This window comes from Maylandia zebra, linkage group LG2 (assembly GCF_041146795.1).
Source record: "Maylandia zebra isolate NMK-2024a linkage group LG2, Mzebra_GT3a, whole genome shotgun sequence".
Lineage (NCBI taxonomy): Eukaryota > Metazoa > Chordata > Actinopteri > Cichliformes > Cichlidae > Maylandia > Maylandia zebra.
The window spans coordinates 19,791,434-19,812,151 of record NC_135168.1 but is presented as its reverse complement, the minus strand read 5'-3'; the positions used below and the strand labels follow the sequence as shown (position 1 = coordinate 19,812,151).

General features: G+C 41.7%; 1 protein-coding gene and 1 pseudogene across 4 annotated transcripts; both read left to right on the top strand.

Annotated features, from left to right (window-relative positions):
• The first annotated feature begins 1,010 nt into the window (after positions 1 to 1,010).
• Positions 1,011 to 6,927, top strand: LOC112431628 (uncharacterized). 4 transcript variants are annotated; one of them, XM_076889976.1, is made up of 5 exons: positions 1,011 to 1,147; positions 2,206 to 2,286; positions 3,014 to 3,171; positions 3,597 to 3,654; positions 4,593 to 6,927. In XM_076889976.1, exon 5 carries the CDS (start codon positions 5,152 to 5,154, stop codon positions 6,139 to 6,141), a length of 990 nt encoding a protein of 329 aa, XP_076746091.1. In that variant the 5' UTR covers positions 1,011 to 1,147; positions 2,206 to 2,286; positions 3,014 to 3,171; positions 3,597 to 3,654; positions 4,593 to 5,151; the 3' UTR covers positions 6,142 to 6,927. The 4 variants fall into 4 exon arrangements, with proteins under 4 accessions (XP_076746091.1, XP_076746090.1, XP_076746088.1 ...); XM_076889975.1 differs by having other exon boundaries at positions 2,206 to 2,293; positions 3,600 to 3,654; XM_076889973.1 differs by having other exon boundaries at positions 2,206 to 2,293.
• Positions 6,436 to 19,888, top strand: LOC112432996 (TBC1 domain family member 2B-like; annotated as a pseudogene).
• Positions 19,889 to 20,718: the final 830 nt, after the last annotated feature.

Genomic DNA, 20,718 nt, shown 5'->3' with positions numbered 1-20,718 from the left:
GAAGAAGAAAAGATAAATGTCCTTTTTTTTAAGTATTCCCTCGGCCGGTCGTTTGGCTTATGACATGTGGCGGGGACTCTGCCAGTTCGAACCCCCACGAACTCACTGCCACGGCCCTGCGCGGGGGGCGGGGAAACGCGCTCGCATTTCCTTTTTGCTTTTTCCTGCTTGAGCCAAGTCCTCCGCCCGCTCTTCATCTCTCTCATTACCCCTTATTACCTTACACTCATGCCTTTGCCTTTCACCACTTCAAAACGAAGCCTACTTCAATATTACCTTCATAAGCTCTCTTTGCTTTTGGCTTTCCTCATGCTGTGTACTCACCTTTGCTAAGTACATGTGAACAGATCTTGAATAAAAAAACAAAACAAAACACACTTTTCTTTTCTGCTTTATTGAAAGCACTTTACAGAAAGTGTAATTGTTTGTAATGAAGAAAGAAGTAGGTAGGTTTCCATGTGTAATTAGTGTGTGATAATGCTGCAGAAGAAGCTTAATGTGTACTTTGGAAAACCGATGGGGGAAAAAGCTGGCTGAAGAAGAAATGATAAATGTCCTTTTTTTTCAAGCCTTCTCTCAGCCGCAGTTTCAGTGCCACGGCCCTTGCTTGGGGGGCGGGAAGACGTGCACTGGCGTTTCCTTTTTGCTTTTTCCTGCTCTCGCCAAGTCCTCCGCCAGCTCTACATCTCTCTTATTAGCTTTTATTACCCGACAATCACAATCAAGAGATGTTGAATAAAAAAAAAGAAAAGAAAAGAAAAGCTACTTTTGTTTTGTGTTTTATTGAAAGCACTTTACAGAAAGTGTAATTGTTTGTAATGAAGAAAGAAGTAGGTAGGTTTCCATGTGTAATTAGTGTGTGATAATGCTGCAGAAGAAGCTTAATGTGTACTTTGGAAAAACGATGAGAAAAAAAGGTGGCTGAAGAAGAAATGATAAATGTCCTTTTTTTTCAAGCCTTCTCTCAGCCGGCAGTTTCAGTGCCACGGCCCTTGCTTGGGGGGTGGGGAGACGTGCCCCCCAAGGAGACCTGCTAGATTGTTCAGAAGGTTGTTCTCATCCATCCAGATGGAGGATCACTAACAGGAGCGTGGAAGACTCCAGAATCCACTCTGGCTGGAATCCGGTGGATATGCAGTGTGTACAGGTACAGGACCATTTAAACGGACAGCATTTATAGAATGACTATTAAAAGTCAGCGAGTGTCAGTAATGTTAATGTGGTTATGTTAGTAATACACCGAGTGCTAATATAAGAGCTTTAAGATGCATTTGTAGATATTATTACGTGTTTTACCGTCTTTATGGTGCTAGCTTAAAGTTACGGTGTAAACGTTAGCTTATATTGGAGGAAAGCTGTTACTGGTTAAACGATGTTAGCACAGAAATATTAGCTTCTGTCATGACTGATGAAGTTACTAGTTAATAAAGTTTTCAGTAAAGTGATTAATCGCAGCCACAGGTTGACAGCAAATATCTCGATTAGCTTCAGTGCATCTGTAATAAATATGTGCAAGTTTCAGTGCTTCGTTTAAACTGTATGATACTTATACTGACCCAGGGTCAGTGTAAAATACAATCCTAGCTGTGTGAACAAAGCCACTGTAAATTTAATCCTGCATGACAAACCTCAGGATGCAGGTTATTATTACTCTTTCCTGCTGGCACACCTGAGAGTCAGCTAGAAACTTATAGTGACGTGGACATCATGCAAAGACTGCCAGACTCTGTAATACTGCAAATGATCAGTGACTCAGGTTAACACTAAACTTCAAACGGTACCTCTGTGTGCTGAACATCTAGGATTGAGTCAGGCTGCATTGACTGTGGGACTTTAATGTGTTAAAAGCAGGTTGAAGACGGCTCAGAAACATTTGAAGATTAAAATTTAGCATTATGGCTGCTGGTGGTTTGTAATATCTACTCAGCTATATTTTTGTTACTAATTTATGTTTGTTGTTGTTTAACACAGATTTCAGAAGAGCAAATATGCTTAATAGTTTAACTAGATTTCATTTGTCAGTGTTTGACTGCTGAGTCACCGGAAGAACTCATTTCATTCATTCTCCATATGATGTTAATTTACAGAAATGTTTCACAGGAACTGATTTCTCCCAAAGGTTGAACTAGTGTGTTTCCATAGATTACCTCTGTATGAATGTACTTCTTAAATGAAGGCAAGTGTTTGTCCTTTTTTGTTCCTCAGGTACAGTACGTGATATCAAGGGCAGGTGGTCAACACTGGGGACAAGAAGCAGACATACTTCCAAGAGGGAGCTGCAGTGAGGTCAGAGGTCAGAATCTGAAACAGCTCAGGTTTATATTTTAGAGGTTATAAAAAATCAAAATGTATTTATAAAGAAACCTTTAAATAATAGTCATAATTATGATTATTATAAGAAATATCAAACATTTAAGTGGATTTTCTGTTACACATATTGTGTTAGCACTGCAATAAACTGGCAGCCTGTCTTTGTCCTGTATCAGCTGGGATAGGCTTCATCCTCCCGCAACCTTGAATTGGATACATTTTATTCCAATTATGTAATCTGATCATTTACAAACTCAAGGTATCTAATCAAAATGTAAGTAATAATTATAAAATGGGAAAGCAGAAATAAGTGTGACATAAATGTAAATGTGTGAGCTGACATAGAGCTACATGCAGTCTGAAAAACCTTTGTTGTCAAGTTTGCAGGTATATCAGCACGAGACATTCTTACATAGAAGAGACATTAAAGTCTCTAACTCAGTGAAGCATTATTGGTCCCGTCTGTTTGGATAAATATAGTAAGTTGATGTTTGTCCATTTATTGACACATTTTCTTAAGTGCTTATCCAGTTCAGGATCACAGTGGCGCTGCAGCTGGATATGTTCACTAAATAAACCTTACAAAAGTTAACAATAAACCTGCATCCATGTACGTTGTTGTCCACATGATGAGAAAATCAAACTGGAACACTGTGGAACATGTTAATAAATGTTTGTGTGTTTATGCCTGTGTCTTTCACAGGAGGCGCTGGAAGGTTTCCCTAATAGTTCCTGGTGAATCAAAGCAGAACCATAAAGGTTGCTGGACTGCATGATGGCCTTACCCCTGAGCAGTCATCCTGTTAAAGGATGAACCAGTTAGAAGCTGTTTTCAAAGTAGCTGAGCAGATTTCATCTCAAGTAAGCGATTAACTGTTTGTTCATCTGTTCCGCCACTTAAAGAGCATTTAAGGACGTCTTTTGAGTGTCCAGTTGAATTAATTCTACTGGCTCTCATGGTCATTTGTTATTATAGTCATATTTTTCATGTTCATCCAGCTATTTAGTAAATTCTATCTATTTAGTAATATCCGTCAGCTATAAAATGTAATATAAATATAAAAATATCTAAATATCTCCTGCCCTTTATGTTTTAATGATGTAAGTCTGTTATCGTGTTACATTAGCATTCCTCACATATCAATGAGATGCTGTACAGTACAATCCTACTGACACAGCAGAGGGATAACGACAGCTATTCAACATCGTTACACGACACATTCGAGCTGCATGACGCAGACAAAGTGACTAAATCATCTTTTTGTGGTTTATTGTCTTCAAACCAGCAGACAAAGCCGATGGCAGAAGATGGCAGAGAAGAACTTCAGGCCGTGGACTGAAAAGGTATTTTTTTCTTGTTATCAAAAGACATTTGGAGTGGCAGCTTCTACAACTGGTTGTGCTAAAATAAAGCTTACAGTCTAAGAAATCACAGTGTTGATATTCAGCACAAAGAGAAAAGCTCACTTGTTTGAATTTATTTACAATCATAGTTTTATAAATTCTGACTGTAAACAGCTTTTACAGCTTTGATATTGTTTGACACTCGATATCAGGTGATAGGGTTTAATTTAAAGGTTTCTGTGTCCCAATGAGCCATTTACACTGATCAGTGTCAGTTTAACTGTAACACATTCATTATTTAGATTCAACAAAGAAATAACTGAATGTAAAAAATGGCAGCCCTCAGGCAGGTTTATAGAGATACATGCATGCATTATGAAATTTATGTATCCCAGATAATTGTTATTCATCTAGTCATGGCAGACCTACCTCTTCCTCCCAAGTTAACTGCAACCCAAAAGAACTAGTGGGGCTATTTACACACTCACAACCAGTGTGGGGTAAAAAGAGCCACCAAAAAACTGTCAGCCACAGATGTGCTAGAAGAGTTAGAAGCTCTACTTATGGAGAAACTTTCTAAGTCTAACAGGGGACAGGAACTCCTGCCCAAGTAACATGATATAAGCCCACATACAGCCCAGCCATAACGTGAACCAAGTTAAAGACAGCATGGGACCAAATGCATGTAACCAGCCTGCACCCACCTGACATTTCTTCCTCCTGAATTAAATGAATGAAGGGATGAAAGTTAAATGACTACAAACCTAAAGCCACTAGTTCCCACACTGGAGCTCCCTGACACTGTGTGTTAACTGTATTTAGCTTGTATCAACAGTTGTAACAGGCTAAGCCACCTGAGACACTGCATTGAATTTGTTCCTGTCTTACTGGTTTCAGCTGACTGGTTTCAACTCAGATATTCTGCTTTTTCCTTTCAGTAGATCAAAGCAGCTCGTGCTCCTTCTGCTTCCAATTTAGAAGAAGAAGAAGAAGGCGAAGGCTTCAGCGAAGTGGCGTTCATGGTCTCAGTGAACAGTCACGGTCACACACTGCATGTGGTTTTAAAAGCAACATGTCTGTTCACCACAACAATGGAGATGTGTAATATTAGTGCAGCTACGGTTTGTTCTTGAACATCAGTTCTGTTTTCTACTTTGATCACTCAGACCAAAAAAGTGTTGTTTTCAGATTCTTTCTTTTAAATCTATAAAGCACCTGTTCATTTTTTTTATTACAATTAGTTTCACATAAATGTTAGTGTTTCCTTTTATGATCTTTTAATGCTTACACTACACTGTACATGAAATCAAACCTAATAATGAGGCAGATAACATTCCTGTTACGATCCAGACTAGTGGTCTTACTGGGGCCGGTGAACAGGACTGTAAGCTTGCCATTGTGCCAGTTAAAGTAAAATCAAAGAGAGGTCAAAGAATAGTGGAAACGTATGCCTTTCTGGACCAAGGGAGTTCAGCATCCTTTTGTACAGCGGGTCTTATGGACAAGCTGAATATTGCTGGGAGGAGGACAAAGATTCTCCTGCGCACCATGGGACAGGAGAAAGTGGTGGACAGTTTCATTGTACCTGAACTTGAAGTTGCTGGATTGGACAGTGACATGTACTGTGATATGCCTAACCTCTTCACTCAGCATAAAATGCCTGTAGATATTGGTAACATCTCAAATCAACAGGACCTGGTTGACTGGCCACATTTGAAGCATGTTCATTTGCCAGAAATTAAGGCCAATGTTGAGCTTTTGATTGGCATGAATATGCCCAGAGCTCTAGAACCTTTGGAGGTCATCCGGAGTGTAGGTGATGGACCCTTTGCCATTAGGACTGTGCTCGGCTGGACTGTGAATGGGCCACTTAATCGAGAATGCTGTGGAAGGCCAGGATGTTTGGCAACAGTTACCGCCAACAGAGTTTCTGCTGTCACACTGGACAAGCTATGGAAACAGCAGTTCAAGATGGATTTTCCTGAGAGCAGCAATGATGAACAGATGGGGCTGTCAAAGGAAGACTTGAAGTTCCTGGAATTGGCCAGCAAGATGGTGACTTTGGGGGATTGGCACTACAGCATTGCCCTGCCACTAAAAGACCGAGACATAAGAATGCCTGACAACTGTGCAATTGAGCAACGAGCCTTAGGTTTGAAGAAAAGGTTCATCAGAGATAAAGACTTTCATAAAGACTACACTGCCTTCATGACAGATCTTATATCTAGAGGATATGCAAAGAGAGTCCCAGTCACAGAATTAGAGCGCCAGAAATGGGGAAGGATTAAACGTAACTTTGTTCCTGGAGATGTGGTCCTTATAGTGGATGATTCTGCACCTCGTGGTTCTTGGCTCATTGGGAGAGTCACCGGAGCTGCACCAGATGAAAGGGGGCTTGTGCGTCAGGTCTGGATTAAGACCCCAACCAGCCATGTGTGCAGACCCATCACAAAGATATGCCTTCTTCAGGAGGCCTCTGACCCATGACTATGACATTTTTGACACAGTGTGACATAACTAACTTTGAATTGACTTTAATGTTATGAGATGTACATCAGACTGACTATATTTAGGCTAAGTGCTGGTAACCTCTGGCCTATGACTGACTGACCATGTGCAGACAGAAGAAAAGAAGAGAAGACATGAGAAAATAACTTTGGTGGACTTTTGAGTATGTTATGTTGTCTCACTGGGTGTCTGTGATATGATGAAGTGTGTGTTGTGAGTTATGGTGTTGGATGTGTAATTATTACTGTAAAAATGTAATAATTAGGGGCCGGAATGTTGTGGATAGGCGTAGCTTTGGGTCACGTGGTGTCAGTAATAGTGATTGCTATATCACCTGTTCACGGCCCGAGGGAAATTTTGTGAATGAGTGGGTGATGGGGGAAGTCGACTTTTGCTGACCGCTCAAGCGTCCCAAGGCGTTCCCAGGCCAGCCGAGAGATATAATCTCTCCAGCGTGTCCTGGGTCTGCCCCGGGGCCTGCTCCCGGTGGGACATGCCTGGAACACCTCACCCAGGAGGCGCCCAGGGGGCATCCTTGTCAGATGCCCGAACCACCTCAGCTGGCTCCTTTCGATGTGGAGCAGCAGCTGCTCTACTCTGAGCCCCTCCCGGACGGCCGAACTTCTCACCCTATCTCTAAGGGAGAGGCCAGCCACCCTTCGGAGGAAGCTCATTTCTGCCGCTTGTATACGCGATCTCGTTCTTTCGGTCACTACCCACAGCTCGTGGCCATAGGTGAGGGTAGGGATTGTAACATTGTAAACATAATACAATTTTACATTATGTTACTGTCAGAGTTGGACGGTGCCCCGACCGGTCGACCTGTGTGTGTGTGTTTTTTTGTTCTCCTCTCTCGCTCCGCTTTTTCTCCGCTGCGATTGTTACCTCCGACCCGTAAGTGCTGCCACTCTGAGCTGCCTAATAAGCCTGGACGCGATCGAGACGGAGAGACGGAAGGGGACACTTCACTGATTCTAGGGAGTTTTGTGGACACACGAGGGGAGACGGGGAGAGGAGCACTGAAGGGACTTGCACTGTGGATAACTGTGGATTGATTTTGGCTTCACTGTAAATAAAGACACTGTTCAACTTAAACGAGAGGTCCGCGTCTAGGTTCGCTAACTCACCACCCTTAACAGCTACAATTTAACATCATGTAAAATTGTAACATCATGTTTACAATGTTACAATTTGTAAATTGTAACATTGTAAACATAATGTTACAATTTTATATGATGTTAAACTGTAACATAATGTAAAATTGTAACATTATGTTTACAATGTTACAATTTTACATTATGTTAAATTGTAACATAATGCTTAACAGATAATGGTTATCCTCTTTTTATATCATACATCATTGTCTCTGTAGGAGGGTCTGGAGCACCCCCTGCTGAGCCGCTGGGCTCAGTACCTTGCAGGCAGGTCCGACGATGACTTCATCATCTCACCTGAGCTCAAAATTCTGGTGCGTGAAGGCGTCCCTCGGGAGTATCGGCAGAGAGTGTGGCGCTGTTTGGTCCGAGCCAGAACTTTGACAAGCCAAGAGTGCCACACGCAACGCTATCAGCAGGTACAGCTGTAGAGAGAGAGAGTGCTTTATCCGCACCTGAGCACAGGTGGCTCCTCCTCCTTCCTGTTGGGAATGCTGGCGAGCACTCAGTAATCCTGTTCTGTTTCCAGCTGTGTGAGAAGAGTCGGACAGCTCCTAATCCTGCCTCCAGGCAGGTCCAGCTGGACCTTCACCGAACCCTGACGACCAATCAGCACTTCTCCTCGCCGTCCAGCCCCGCCCTCCAGCCCTGCCCTCCAGCAGCTCCGCCGCATCCTTCTGGCCTTCTCCGGGCATAACCCTGCCATTGGCTACTGCCAGGTACTCAACAGGTCAGAACAAAAGTATAAATTTTATATCTGAGTTCTTATGTGGACCCGCCTTCCAGGCAGAACCTCACCTTCCATGAATGTCCACAGGTTAGCGGCCCTCGCTCTGCTGGTCCTCCAAAGTGACGAAGACGCCTTCTGGTGTCTGGTGGCAGTGGTGGAAGCCATCATGCCTCAGGACTACTACACCAAGAATCTGGTTGGCCTCTCAGGTCAGCAGACACACTCACCTGCTTGCCTGCTGTGATCTGTTTTAGTGATCAGTGAGGCTGATCTCTGTGAGTCTTTGTGCTCAGGCGGACCAGCGCGTGCTGAAGGACTTCATGGCGGAGAAGCTTCCTCGCCTGGCATCTCACTTTGAGGATCACAACATTGACGTCTCTCTGGTCACCTTCAACTGGTTCCTGGTGGTTTTTGTGGAGAGTCTGCCCAGCGACATCCTGATGCCTCTGTGGGACGCCTTCCTGTATGAGGGTACCAAGGTACCATACACCCGAACACACCATGACAGAAATGCAGACAACACTTGAATGCACCACAGTAGTGTCCATGGAAACAAAAATGATTTTGTTTTCACCTTTAGATGTCTTTATTTACATTTTAGGAGTAATAAGACATTGTTTACTAAGCATGGGGAACTGTCATGTGACATGAAATAGGAGTGGGAAAGCAGATCATTCTAGTAACGACCTCACAGTCTACCACAAGCAGCGTAAATCCAGACGATGAGCGGGACAATGGCTTTGGGCTTGTTTCTGCAATGTGACAAATGCAGCACAGCTTTTACATCGTTTGTCTCAGGAAATAAAATCACAGTTCAGACACAGAAATATATACCACACAGGGATAAATGCTGACAACAGCTTCAGCCACGTAGATCCAACCCAAAAGTTTAATTTAAACTTAAAGCTCAACTACCAAGTAAGTTAATATTATCTGGCAACTGAGGAACCAAGTGGCTTATTGGAAATCGATCAGAGCTGTAATGAGTAAAGGGCCCAACTGCACCACAACTGAAAGAGTAATTTTATGACTCACCTCCTCAAAGTTTCCAATTAATTGTGTGGCGTGAGTGTCCTGTTATGAAATGCGTGTCTGTGCTGCAGGTGATCTTCAGATACACTCTGGCTCTGTTCAAATACAAAGAGGACGACATCCTGAAGATTCACGACAGCGTGGAGATCTACCAGTACCTACGCTTCTTCACAAAGACCGTCTCCAATGCCAGGTACGCACTCGCCTCCACCCGCCTTAATCTACGAGCTGTTACACTCTCAGAAGTGTAGCGGATGTAGCTGTTGAATCTTTGAGCTTCAAACCCTTTTTACTGAAATTTTGTGAGAAGTTTAAATTTCCCTGATCACAGTAACAACGATTTAAAGATTTTTAAGTATCTGCAGCTCTCGGATACATGTGGTCCAGTCAGTCCAGTATTTCCTGCTCAAACTGCAGTACCTGAAGTATCAAGCAGCATAAAACAGAAACACTCAAGCTGATCAGTTTCCAGTTCCTCTGTGTTGGTGATCGAGTCCTTTCCACCTGCGTGTGTCCATGCAGGAAGCTGACCAGCATCGCCTTCAACGACATGAACCCATTCCCCAGCCGGCTGCTGAGGAACCGGCGAGTGCTCCACCTGGAGCGCCTGCAGGCGGAGCTGCGTGAGCTGGAGGAGCAGCACAAGGAGTTCATCACAGAGAGCGTCGTACGGAAAGAAAAAGAGCTCGACGTCATGGTGAGCTCTAGCCTTTCCCAGGATAAAAGCAACATGCGTGACGTTATTCTTTTCCAACTTTAAATATGACACCGTTCCATACCCATCTTGACTTGCATCAGAAAAATGATGAAGTTGTGCCCTATCTGGTCTTCCAAAGCAATTTGGTTTAATGCAACGTTCCACTTTAAACTTTGAAATCAGCTGGAGATCCTCCAGCCAATCACGCCACCGCTGGGAAAGAGAGTGGGGAATAACTTCATCCCACTTCAAATTTTGTCGGCAAAGCTCTTGTAGCAACAGTTTAGCTGGCATACTGAAGGGAGACAAGATTCCCAAAGGATCATACAGTGAGCTGACCACAGACAAAATGCCCCTTCTGGTTGTTGGACGGTCCTGCAGGGAGGTTCTGAACTGGAACTTGTCTGTTGCTATGCACCACTGTAAACCCAGTGCTCTCTCAACTGGAAGTTGATCTGTGTCCAAATCCAGATCCTTAATTTCCTTTGCTCTTCTTTCCTCTGGGATTGACATGAGCACTGTGCGACTGTTGCTGATCCATTTTGAAAGCTTAAATCCTCCTTTAGCGCAGATATCTGTCAGCCTCTTCACCATGTGCACTGCCTCCTCTTCTGAAGCAACAGATTTCAAACAATCATCCACATAAAAGTTTCTTTTGACTGTATCAACCACTTCAGCTGGAAACTGTTGTGCATTATCATCTGCAGTTCTCTGTAGAGCATAATTTGCACAACTTGGCGAAGATACAGCTCCAAACAAATGCACTTTCATCCTGCATTCCTGTGCAGACCTTGAAGTGTTGCCATGTTGCCACCACAGGAAACGGAGAAAGTTGACATGTTTTTCTGAGACGTGAACTTGGTGAAACATGGAATCAATGTCCGCCATTAATGCAACAGGCTCTTGTCTAAATCTGATCAGAACCCCAACCAGCGAGTTTGTGAGATCAGGTCCCTGTAGAAGCTGGCTGTTCAATGATGCTCCTTTATAAGTTGTTCCACAGTCAAATACAACTCTTAATTTGCCCTTTGTGGGATGATACACTCCATGATGAGGGATGTACCACACCTTTCCATCATCTTTGTGCAACTCATCTACAGGCACAAACTCTGCATATCCTCGTTCAAGCATGTTGTTTACACATTTAGTGTATTCATCCTTATAATGAGTATCCTTTTCAAATCTCCGTCTGAGACTCTGGAGACGCTGCTCCGCGACACAGAGGTTATTTGGCAAACTGGAACCTTCTCTCCTGAAAGGCAAATCAATGTGATAATGATTTCCAATAAGCTTTATTGAACTACTAACAATATCCATGAAACACAGATCCTCTCTAGACATTTCAGTCTGCTCCTCTGATGATCTTTCATTAAAATCATGATTGTACTGTTTAATCAACATGTCTTCAAGACGCTCAACAGAAATCCTATTGGCTGTTACAGCAGTGCAGTTGGTTTTATTTCCACTGTTACTTCCAGTGCGCAGGGGACCATTTATGACCCAGCCAACTTTTGTTTTTACAGCATAAGGTCCACCTCCCACACTGTTTATCACCTTCCATGGCTCCAAAACATTGGAAGCATCAGTGCCTATCAGTAGCTCCACATCTGCATTAACGTTGTACAGTTTAACAGGTTTAAGATGAGGCCACTGATCGATGTCGCTTTGCTGGGGAATATTAACTGTAGAAACTGGCATAGTCTTTTGAGTCAAAACATCTGGCAATGGCATGAAATCATTTGCTTCCAAACCAGACACTTCCAAACCAGAAAGAACTTGTGTACTAACAATCTTATCTTGACTCATTGTTCTCAAAAAGATATTGGTCTTTTTACCTTTTACATTCAGCCTTTTTGCCAAAGTTTCTGTACAGAATGTACCTGAACTTCCAGGATCCAAAAACGCATAGGTTTGCACAATTTTATTACTCTTTTGGCTCTTAACTTGAACTGGAACTATAGAAAAAATTGCATCAACTTCATGACCAGCCCCAATATACCCACATGTCTGAGTGGTTGCAGTTGAAAAGTTGACATTAGAGTTTGTCCTCTGTTGAGTTTGTTCCGAAGACGCACCTGGATCCTTTCGCTCTATATGAAGAACCCCTGGGTGCTTTTGGTGACACACGTCGCAATCCAAACGACTCCTACAGTCTTTGCTTGTGTGACCAACTTTTAAACAACCAAAACAAATTCCCCTTTCCTTGATAAAAGTCAACTTATCCTGATGCGTTTTAGCTTTAAACTGCTTACAATTCTCTAGTAAATGGTTGCTGTGTGAACAAAACAAACAACTATGCAGAACGGCGGAAGTTGTTCTGCTTCCAGTTGATTGAGTTTTGATTCCTGGCACTGTACTGACATTAGTGGCAAAACTACTTCCCTTTTTTCTTTGCTTGGTAGAACTTGAAGCTTTAAAGCTGCTTCCAGATTGTGAGTCTTGTATGTTGCCAAACACTGGATCTGATGCTACTTTTACCTGTTTTATTATAAAGGTAACCAGATCAGTGAATACTGCTCTGTAACCATTTTGTTCCTGCAGTTCATAGGCAACAACTCTCCATTTTTCCCTCAATTTGTATGGAAGTTTCATAACAACCATTCTCATATTTGAGGGCAAATCCAACTCCTTCATATAAACAACTTGCTGCATTAGATTCGAACATCCTTGAAGAAAAAGAGAGAATGACTGTAGACCTTTCACATCCTCACTTTTAATAGGTACCCAACTCACAATCCTCTCCATATATGCAGAGGCAATTTTATTTTCGTTCCCAAAATGTTCTTCAAGAAGATCTTTGGCTGTGGAATAGCCCTGCTCAGGTGGTAAGTGCTGACAACTATGCACCAAATCCCTAGGCTGCCCCCTAGTGAACTGCTCTAAAAAATGCAAACAGTCGCTCCAGTTATCAGTTTTAGCTTCCACTCCATTTTCAAAGGCATTCATAAATGATCTGTACTGTAAAGGGTCTCCATCAAACACAGGGATGTTTCTGGCGGGGAGGACAGAAGATAAGTTTTGTTTTACAAGCAAAGTAGTGATGTCATTTTGTTTTTGCATAATATTTACAATCTCCTTCGTGCAGTTCCCAGTCAAAGTAGGAGACTGAGGCTGTGTTTGCTGCGTCACTTGAGCTGAATCATCAACCTGATGTTGGGTTTGACTTTGTCTAGGTACGATTACTTGTGATTCAGATGCAGAATTTATACCAGAGTAATCTCTTGATGTTGGAACAAATGTATCGGCACAAGGATTTAAACTAGGCGCTTCTTGTACGTGCCCTCTTTCAAAATAAGAGTTCATTCCATCAGAATGCTCAGAGCTACAAACTGAATTTATTTTTAAGACACGAAGCTTTGCATTAGTGGCTGCCAGCTCTGTTTCCAAGGATAATGTCTCCTTTTCTTTTCTCAGTTTCTCCTTTTCTTTTCTCAGTTTTTCCTCTTGCGCTTCGATAGAATGTTTTTTCTTTAATGCAGCGAGTCGCTCCATGAGCGCTGCCTTGTCAGCCGCAGCTTTAATGCGTGCGGAAGATGTTGATGAAATTCGACTTTGCTGTGACAAGGTTTTTGAAGGTGGTTTTACACTTGAGATATTAGAGACACTGTCTTCAGGTTTTATTTCATCCAAACTTTCAACAGCTTTATCATTGCGAACAGTATTGCTTTGTTCAGTATACGGCTCGCCCGCCTCCTGCAACCAAACCTTTACTTTGTCCATAAAAACAGAGAATGCTGTCACCTTCGACTGAAAATGTGCAACTTGCCTTTTCACTTCATCTTCTGGCAGTGGCAAACTTAAAAAGGATTCTTGCAAAGCGTTTGCATCTTGATAGCATTTAATAAACTTCCCAAATTCAGAAGACACTTCCTTAACGTTTTCATGTGAGGTCATTAAAGCGGAAATTTTCCCCATGTACTTAGATGCTTGCTTACACATTGAACTGCGCTTTTCTTGGCATGTCTTTATATACAAATCCAAACCTTTTGGCGTAAATTTAACGCTTCTTTTCTCTGCTTGCATCTCAGTGTCATCCTCTCGTTTACTCTTAATATCCGACATTTTTATTGTCCTCTTGGATTATTTCAAACTTTATAAAGATGCACAGCACACTGAGAGTCCATAGCCTAAAGTACAAACATGACATCCATTTACCTGCCTTTTGCAGCGGACAAACATTTCCACAGAGGGCGTTGGCATGTTTCAATTAGCGATCCAATTATGCACCAATTTAGTACGTCAAAACTCAGTTCATCAGTCTTTGTAGTGAAATTATGTCTTTAAACTCCAATAGTTTCACCGTTTTCCTTTACGGCTTAAACAATATTATCACTCACCAGCTTTGATGAACGAGTGACATGTTGATCCAGGCCTCAACATCAAATCCGTCTGGATTACTCACCAGACGATCCAATACCTTTTATTCGAGTTCGACGGTGATCCTTGAAATCCTTATATCCATTAATGAAGGATTATTCCTTTGTCCACGGGAAGGTTTTTTACTTTGTGTAGTGGCAATTCCTTTACTTTTGTAAGATCAAACGTCCCACAACTTAAAGTCCACAAGCCACTGCTGCACTGAGGTAATATTTCGTACGCAGGCAAAAGAAGTCCATTGTCCAAACCTTTTAGTTGAGAGTTTTGGTTTTGGTTTATTTATCCATTTGGCAAGCAATAACAAGATCCTTCCTACTGCTTCTCCTGCTCTGGTAAAAAACCATAGGCCCACCCCAATGCATGCTGGTCCTATACCAGTCTCTTTATTTATAGAAACAAAATGGCCCTACAGCTCTTACTGACTAATTTAACAAAATAACAACAAACAAAACAAATCATTTAAAACAAAATATTAACCGACAAATAAACCCCAAAATATAAGTAAACTAACAACAAACTTTAACTAATTTCAAAAATAAGAACAAAAACAAAAATAAAGAACAAATAGCTCCAACAATTAAGAAAAAAGAAAAGGTGGGGGTGGGGGGATGTAAAGAAGAGCTTAAAGGAAAGGGCTAGAGGAGAGAAAACCCCAACAATTAGCAGGGCATTTTTTTACTTGGACAAATTGTTAATAAAGTTTCCATATCTGTAACAATGATGACAGTATAATTGTTTATAAACAATTATATTGACAATTATATGTGTCCAGTATGTTGGCTCATTTTCTTTTACTTTTTGCATTTGAAAATAAAAGTTGGGCTGATTTTGACACCATTACAAGAAGTGTTGTTAATGATTCTTTTTGAATTAAAATCAGGTTACCACAAATTGTTTTTTAATTTAATTTCATTTGAAATGTTTGTCAGTGGGTAAACAATTCGTAATGCAAAGTCAGAAACATCGAGTTATTCTTGTACTGCATGCTTGCAATAAATAAGTTGTCCTAACAGTCAGTCAAAGGAGCTTGGAAAGAAAAGCGTCTGGACTTCTTTGAGTTGAAGTGACTGATATATATATTTTTTGTCTGTTTGTTTTGTTGGTTTTTGTTTTTTGCCCTTTATCACCATTCCTCTTCCCTGCTGTTTTTCTTTCCCTCTTTCTTTCTCCCCTTTCTTTCCCCCAGTCATGTCTGTCCTATGTGTAGCAAGTGAAAATAAAATAAACAATAAAAACAAAGGTGAATCAAATAGACCAATACGGCAAGGCCGGGATGGTCCATTTGGTAAAGTAAATCCGTTAGTTATATTTAACATAATGTTAAATGGCAACATTCTGTTTACAATGTTACCATTTCACATTATGTTAAATGGTAACATTCTGTTTACAATGTTACCATTTTACATTGTGTTAAATGGTAACATTCTTTTTACAATGTTACCATTTTACATTATGTTAAATGGTAACATTCTGTTTACAATGTTACCATTTTACCTTGTGTTAAATGGTAACATTCTGTTTACAATGTTACCATTTTACATTGTGTTAAATGGTAACATTCTGTTTACAATGTTACCATTTTACATTATGTTAAATGGTAACATTCTGTTTACAATGTTACCATTTTACCTTGTGTTAAATGGTAACATTCTGTTTACAATGTTACCATTTTACATTGTGTTAAATGGTAACATTATGTTTACAATGTTACCATTTACATTATGTTAAATGGTAACATTCTGTTTACGATGTTACCATTTTACATTATGTTAAATTGTCAGTAGTACCGGTACTGGACCCCCTTTTACTTTCAGCCATCAGAAGAGGGTACACTGTGGTCATAACAATACTCAGACTGTAGCATTTAAAGGTCCCAAAGTGTACCAGGAAAATATCCCCCGCACGATTACACCAGCAGCCTGAATTGTGAATGTGAGGGAGGATGGATCCATGCTTTCATGTTGTTCACTCCAGGCTGATATAAAAATGATATAACTAATACTACTTCTACTAATAATGACAATAACAACAAAATAATAATAATAATGTCAAAAATACCAGTAATAATAATAACAATAACAACATAAACAACAACATTACTACTACTACTAATAAAGATAAACAAATGTATTAAAAAATTAATAATGATAATAATAATAATAAAACTGATCATAACAGTAACAATATCAATCATAACAACAACAGTACTAACAACAATAATAACAATAACAATGAAGGTGTTGCTGCAGATCTGAGTCCCGACTCTGCTGCCTTTCTAGTGCGGCAAAGAAAGTAAGAAATAGAAAAAGAAAAACACAAATAAACTGAGTGTGAGGGTTTTTCTACAAGTTACACTGAATATTTGCACAGACATGCTGACTGTTTGCTGGGAGACATCACCTGTCTTTTATAGAATAGCAGGTAAGCTGTTCTCTGCCGCTGCTCACACACAGACTCACACGTGGTCTGGCAGACCAACTCGTCATCGTACGTGAGCCGGCTGTCTGTGACGTCGTCTCTTCCGCTCATCTGGTGAACGCCGTCACAGACGTAATGTCCTGAGAGGAGAAGGCGCACTTATTAACGTCTCATAAACTTTCAAAGCTGACCTGCATTCAGCACATGTGTCTGAAAGCACCCACTCACCGCTGTAAGCTGAGGAGCCCAAACGACTGATCACGCTGACCAACAAATAGCGAGCAGTTTACTGGGAGAGGGCAGCGGCACCACCCGTTAGCTTAGAAATGGGCTCCATCCATACTTGAAATGAACGGTGTGCCTTTTCCCTTACCTCTTCAGTAAAGGCTGTGTCCTGGCTGATCACCAGCTGCTGTGTCAGAACAATGGGGCTGTTCTTCTTCTCCACGGTGAACGATGGAGTGAACGTAAACCACTTCAGCTGGAGGATCAGCACACTGAAAGAGATGAGACAAAGAGGAGAGGCTCAAAGGAAGACGCAAGGAGGACATGACATGAACAAAACTGACACCGACTGAACTGTGGTGGTTTGAGGCCTTTGGGGACCGATTTGAGGTTACTCACTTTGGCAGGTTCAAGAACAGCAGCTCCTCTTTGATCTTCTTAGCTCCGCACTGGCATTCGTAGTCCAACAGGCCGCCCTGCAGCAGGGAGCAGGAGGAACAGGTGCATTAGAGTTAAACTCTTTTACAGATGAATTCACATATTCGTGGGAGCAAGCCTGTTCACAGAATAGAGTCTAAACGAGCTCTTACTTTCAGACTCCAGCCCCGCCCTTCAGCAGCTCCGCAGCATCCTGCTGGCTGGCACAACCTTGCCATTGGCTGCTGCCAGGGACTCAACAGGTTAGAACAAAAATATAAATATTATATCTGAGTTCTTATGTGGACCCGCCTTCCAGGCAGAACGTCACCTTCCATCAATGTCCACAGGTTAGCGGCCCTCGCTCTGTTGGTCCTCCAAAGTGACGAAGACGCCTTCTGGTGTCTGGTGGCAGTCGTGGAAGCCATCATGCCTCAGGACTACTACACCAAGAATCTGGTTGGCCTCTCAGGTCAGCAGACACACTCACCTGCTTGCCTGCTGTGATCTGTTTTAGTGATCAGTGAGGCTGATCTCTGTGAGTCTTTGTGCTCAGGCGGACCAGCGCGTGCTGAAGGACTTCATGGCGGAGAAGCTTCCTCGCCTGGCATCTCACTTTGAGGATCACAACATTGACGTCTCTCTGGTCACCTTCAACTGGTTCCTGGTGGTTTTTGTGGAGAGTCTGCCCAGCGACATCCTGATGCCTCTGTGGGACGCCTTCCTGTATGAGGGTACCAAGGTACCATACACCCGAACACACCATGACAGAAATGCAGACAACACTTGAATGCACCACAGTAGTGTCCATGGAAACAAAAATGATTTTGTTTTGACCTTTAGATGTCTTTATTTACATTTTAGGAGTAATAAGACATTGTTTACTAAGCATGGGGAACTGTCATGTGACATGAAATAGGAGTGGGAAAGCAGATCATTCTAGTAACGACCTCACAGTCTACCACAAGCAGCGTAAATCCAGACGATGAGCGGGACAATGGCTTTGGGCTTGTTTCTGCAATGTGACAAATGCAGCACAGCTTTTACATCGTTTGTCTCAGGAAATAAAATCACAGTTCAGACACAGAAATATATACCACACAGGGATAAATGCTGACAACAGCTTCAGCCACGTAGATCCAACCCAAAAGTTTAATTTAAACTTAAAGCTCAACTACCAAGTAAGTTAATATTATCTGGCAACTGAGGAACCAAGTGGCTTATTGGAAATCGATCAGAGCTGTAATGAGTAAAGGGCCCAACTGCACCACAACTGAAAGAGTAATTTTATGACTCACCTCCTCAAAGTTTCCAATTAATTGTGTGGCGTGAGTGTCCTGTTATGAAATGCGTGTCTGTGCTGCAGGTGATCTTCAGATACACTCTGGCTCTGTTCAAATACAAAGAGGACGACATCCTGAAGATTCACGACAGCGTGGAGATCTACCAGTACCTACGCTTCTTCACAAAGACCGTCTCCAATGCCAGGTACGCACTCGCCTCCACCCGCCTTAATCTACGAGCTGTTACACTCTCAGAAGTGTAGCGGATGTAGCTGTTGAATCTTTGAGCTTCAAACCCTTTTTACTGAAATTTTGTGAGAAGTTTAAATTTCCCTGATCACAGTAACAACGATTTAAAGATTTTTAAGTATCTGCAGCTCTCGGATACATGTGGTCCAGTCAGTCCAGTATTTCCTGCTCAAACTGCAGTACCTGAAGTATCAAGCAGCATAAAACAGAAACACTCAAGCTGATCAGTTTCCAGTTCCTCTGTGTTGGTGATCGAGTCCTTTCCACCTGCGTGTGTCCATGCAGGAAGCTGACCAGCATCGCCTTCAACGACATGAACCCATTCCCCAGCCGGCTGCTGAGGAACCGGCGAGTGCTCCACCTGGAGCGCCTGCAGGCGGAGCTGCGTGAGCTGGAGGAGCAGCACAAGGAGGTCATCACCGAGAGCGTCGTACGGAAAGACAAAGAGCTCGACGTCATGGTGAGCGAGGACGACGAGGACCTCTGATCACACGGGACGCTTCAGCTGCTCACTTCGAGACGACGATGAGTTTTCCATGAGTTCAAGAGAATTTTACTAAACCGGCTGTTAACTGGTTTCCTTCACACTAAACACAGGATTGTGTCAGGTTCACCATCTCTACTAACACTACAAGGAAACAGACGCATACAGATTTAACTGCATCACATCTCTGAAACAAGCTTGCAGTAAACAAATGTGTACTGTGTTCACGTGTGTAATAAGTCAGGCTGCAGAAATGTGCAGATGTATTTCAGTGAATTCATTTGGATTAATATGTGATAGCTTATTTATTTCATTGCATCTTTTGCTTTATACCTAAAAATGCGTGACATTTCTAAATGTAGTCACATCCCTATGAAACATGGTTGATTATCAGCTGTAGTCACAGCTGGTGATAAAGTAATTAAATGTCCAGCTATTCAAAAATAGGGCATTCTGCACAATGAGTACTTTTTGGTACTTGAAGTATATTTTGATGCTGATGCTTCAGGGCATTGTGCTGCATTGTCGAAGCTCTCTGGGCTTCCGGTTAGAACGACCTCACAGTGTTTTATTTTGATCTGGTGTAAAGTGCATTGTGCAGAAATGACAGCATGATAGTCACATGATAAAACTGACTTTTCTTTTTTTTTTTAATTTTACTGGGTGTGCATCTTGTTCAAATGTCTTTTTCAGCATTTTTACATAAATATTCTGTATATAAATATTTGATTTTCATTTATTTTACAGAGTCCTTTATTTTGTTTCACAAATATGACATTCATGTCAAATGACATCTGCAGACTTTATAATGACCAGCAGGGGGCAGTGTATTGCAGTCTATGAGAACATTTACTGAGACCTGTTTCATGCACTAGTTTCATGTCTCATTGAATCCAACATGATGTTGATTTTGTAAATTAAGGTCACATGTTCATCACATCTAATTTCAAAACACTGATCAATTTTTAAAAAAAATGAATTCCATACCAATTGCAGGAATAAAATAGGAATAAATAACAAACGAGAAATACATACAAAACAAGAGAAAGGCACACATGAGAGAACAGGTCACATGACAGCACAGCATTATCTACCCACAATTTGAACTAAATAACAGATAGCACAGGCAATGAAAACAAACGGAAATCAGAATAAATTTAAAAACTTTTATTGATGTTAACTTGAAGTGCTGAATTAGCCCTGTTGTCAGTTCAAATCACTTCAATCTATAGCGCACTTTAAGGTCTTTAGACCTTGAAAAGTAATACACTGCAAGGTAAGCTTGCAGCATCTTACTTTAAGGTCAACTGTGAAACTTTGTGGAAAGCCTGAGACAAGTTGATGAGTCAGTGAAGCGCACTTCCTTCTGATGACGGCTATACTGAGGTGAGTTTTTAAGCATATCCTGAACTTTATTCATTATTAGACTTCTGACACCTGGCAAATAAACTCTCATGCGATATGAGAACATAACAGCAAAAAGCCAGTAG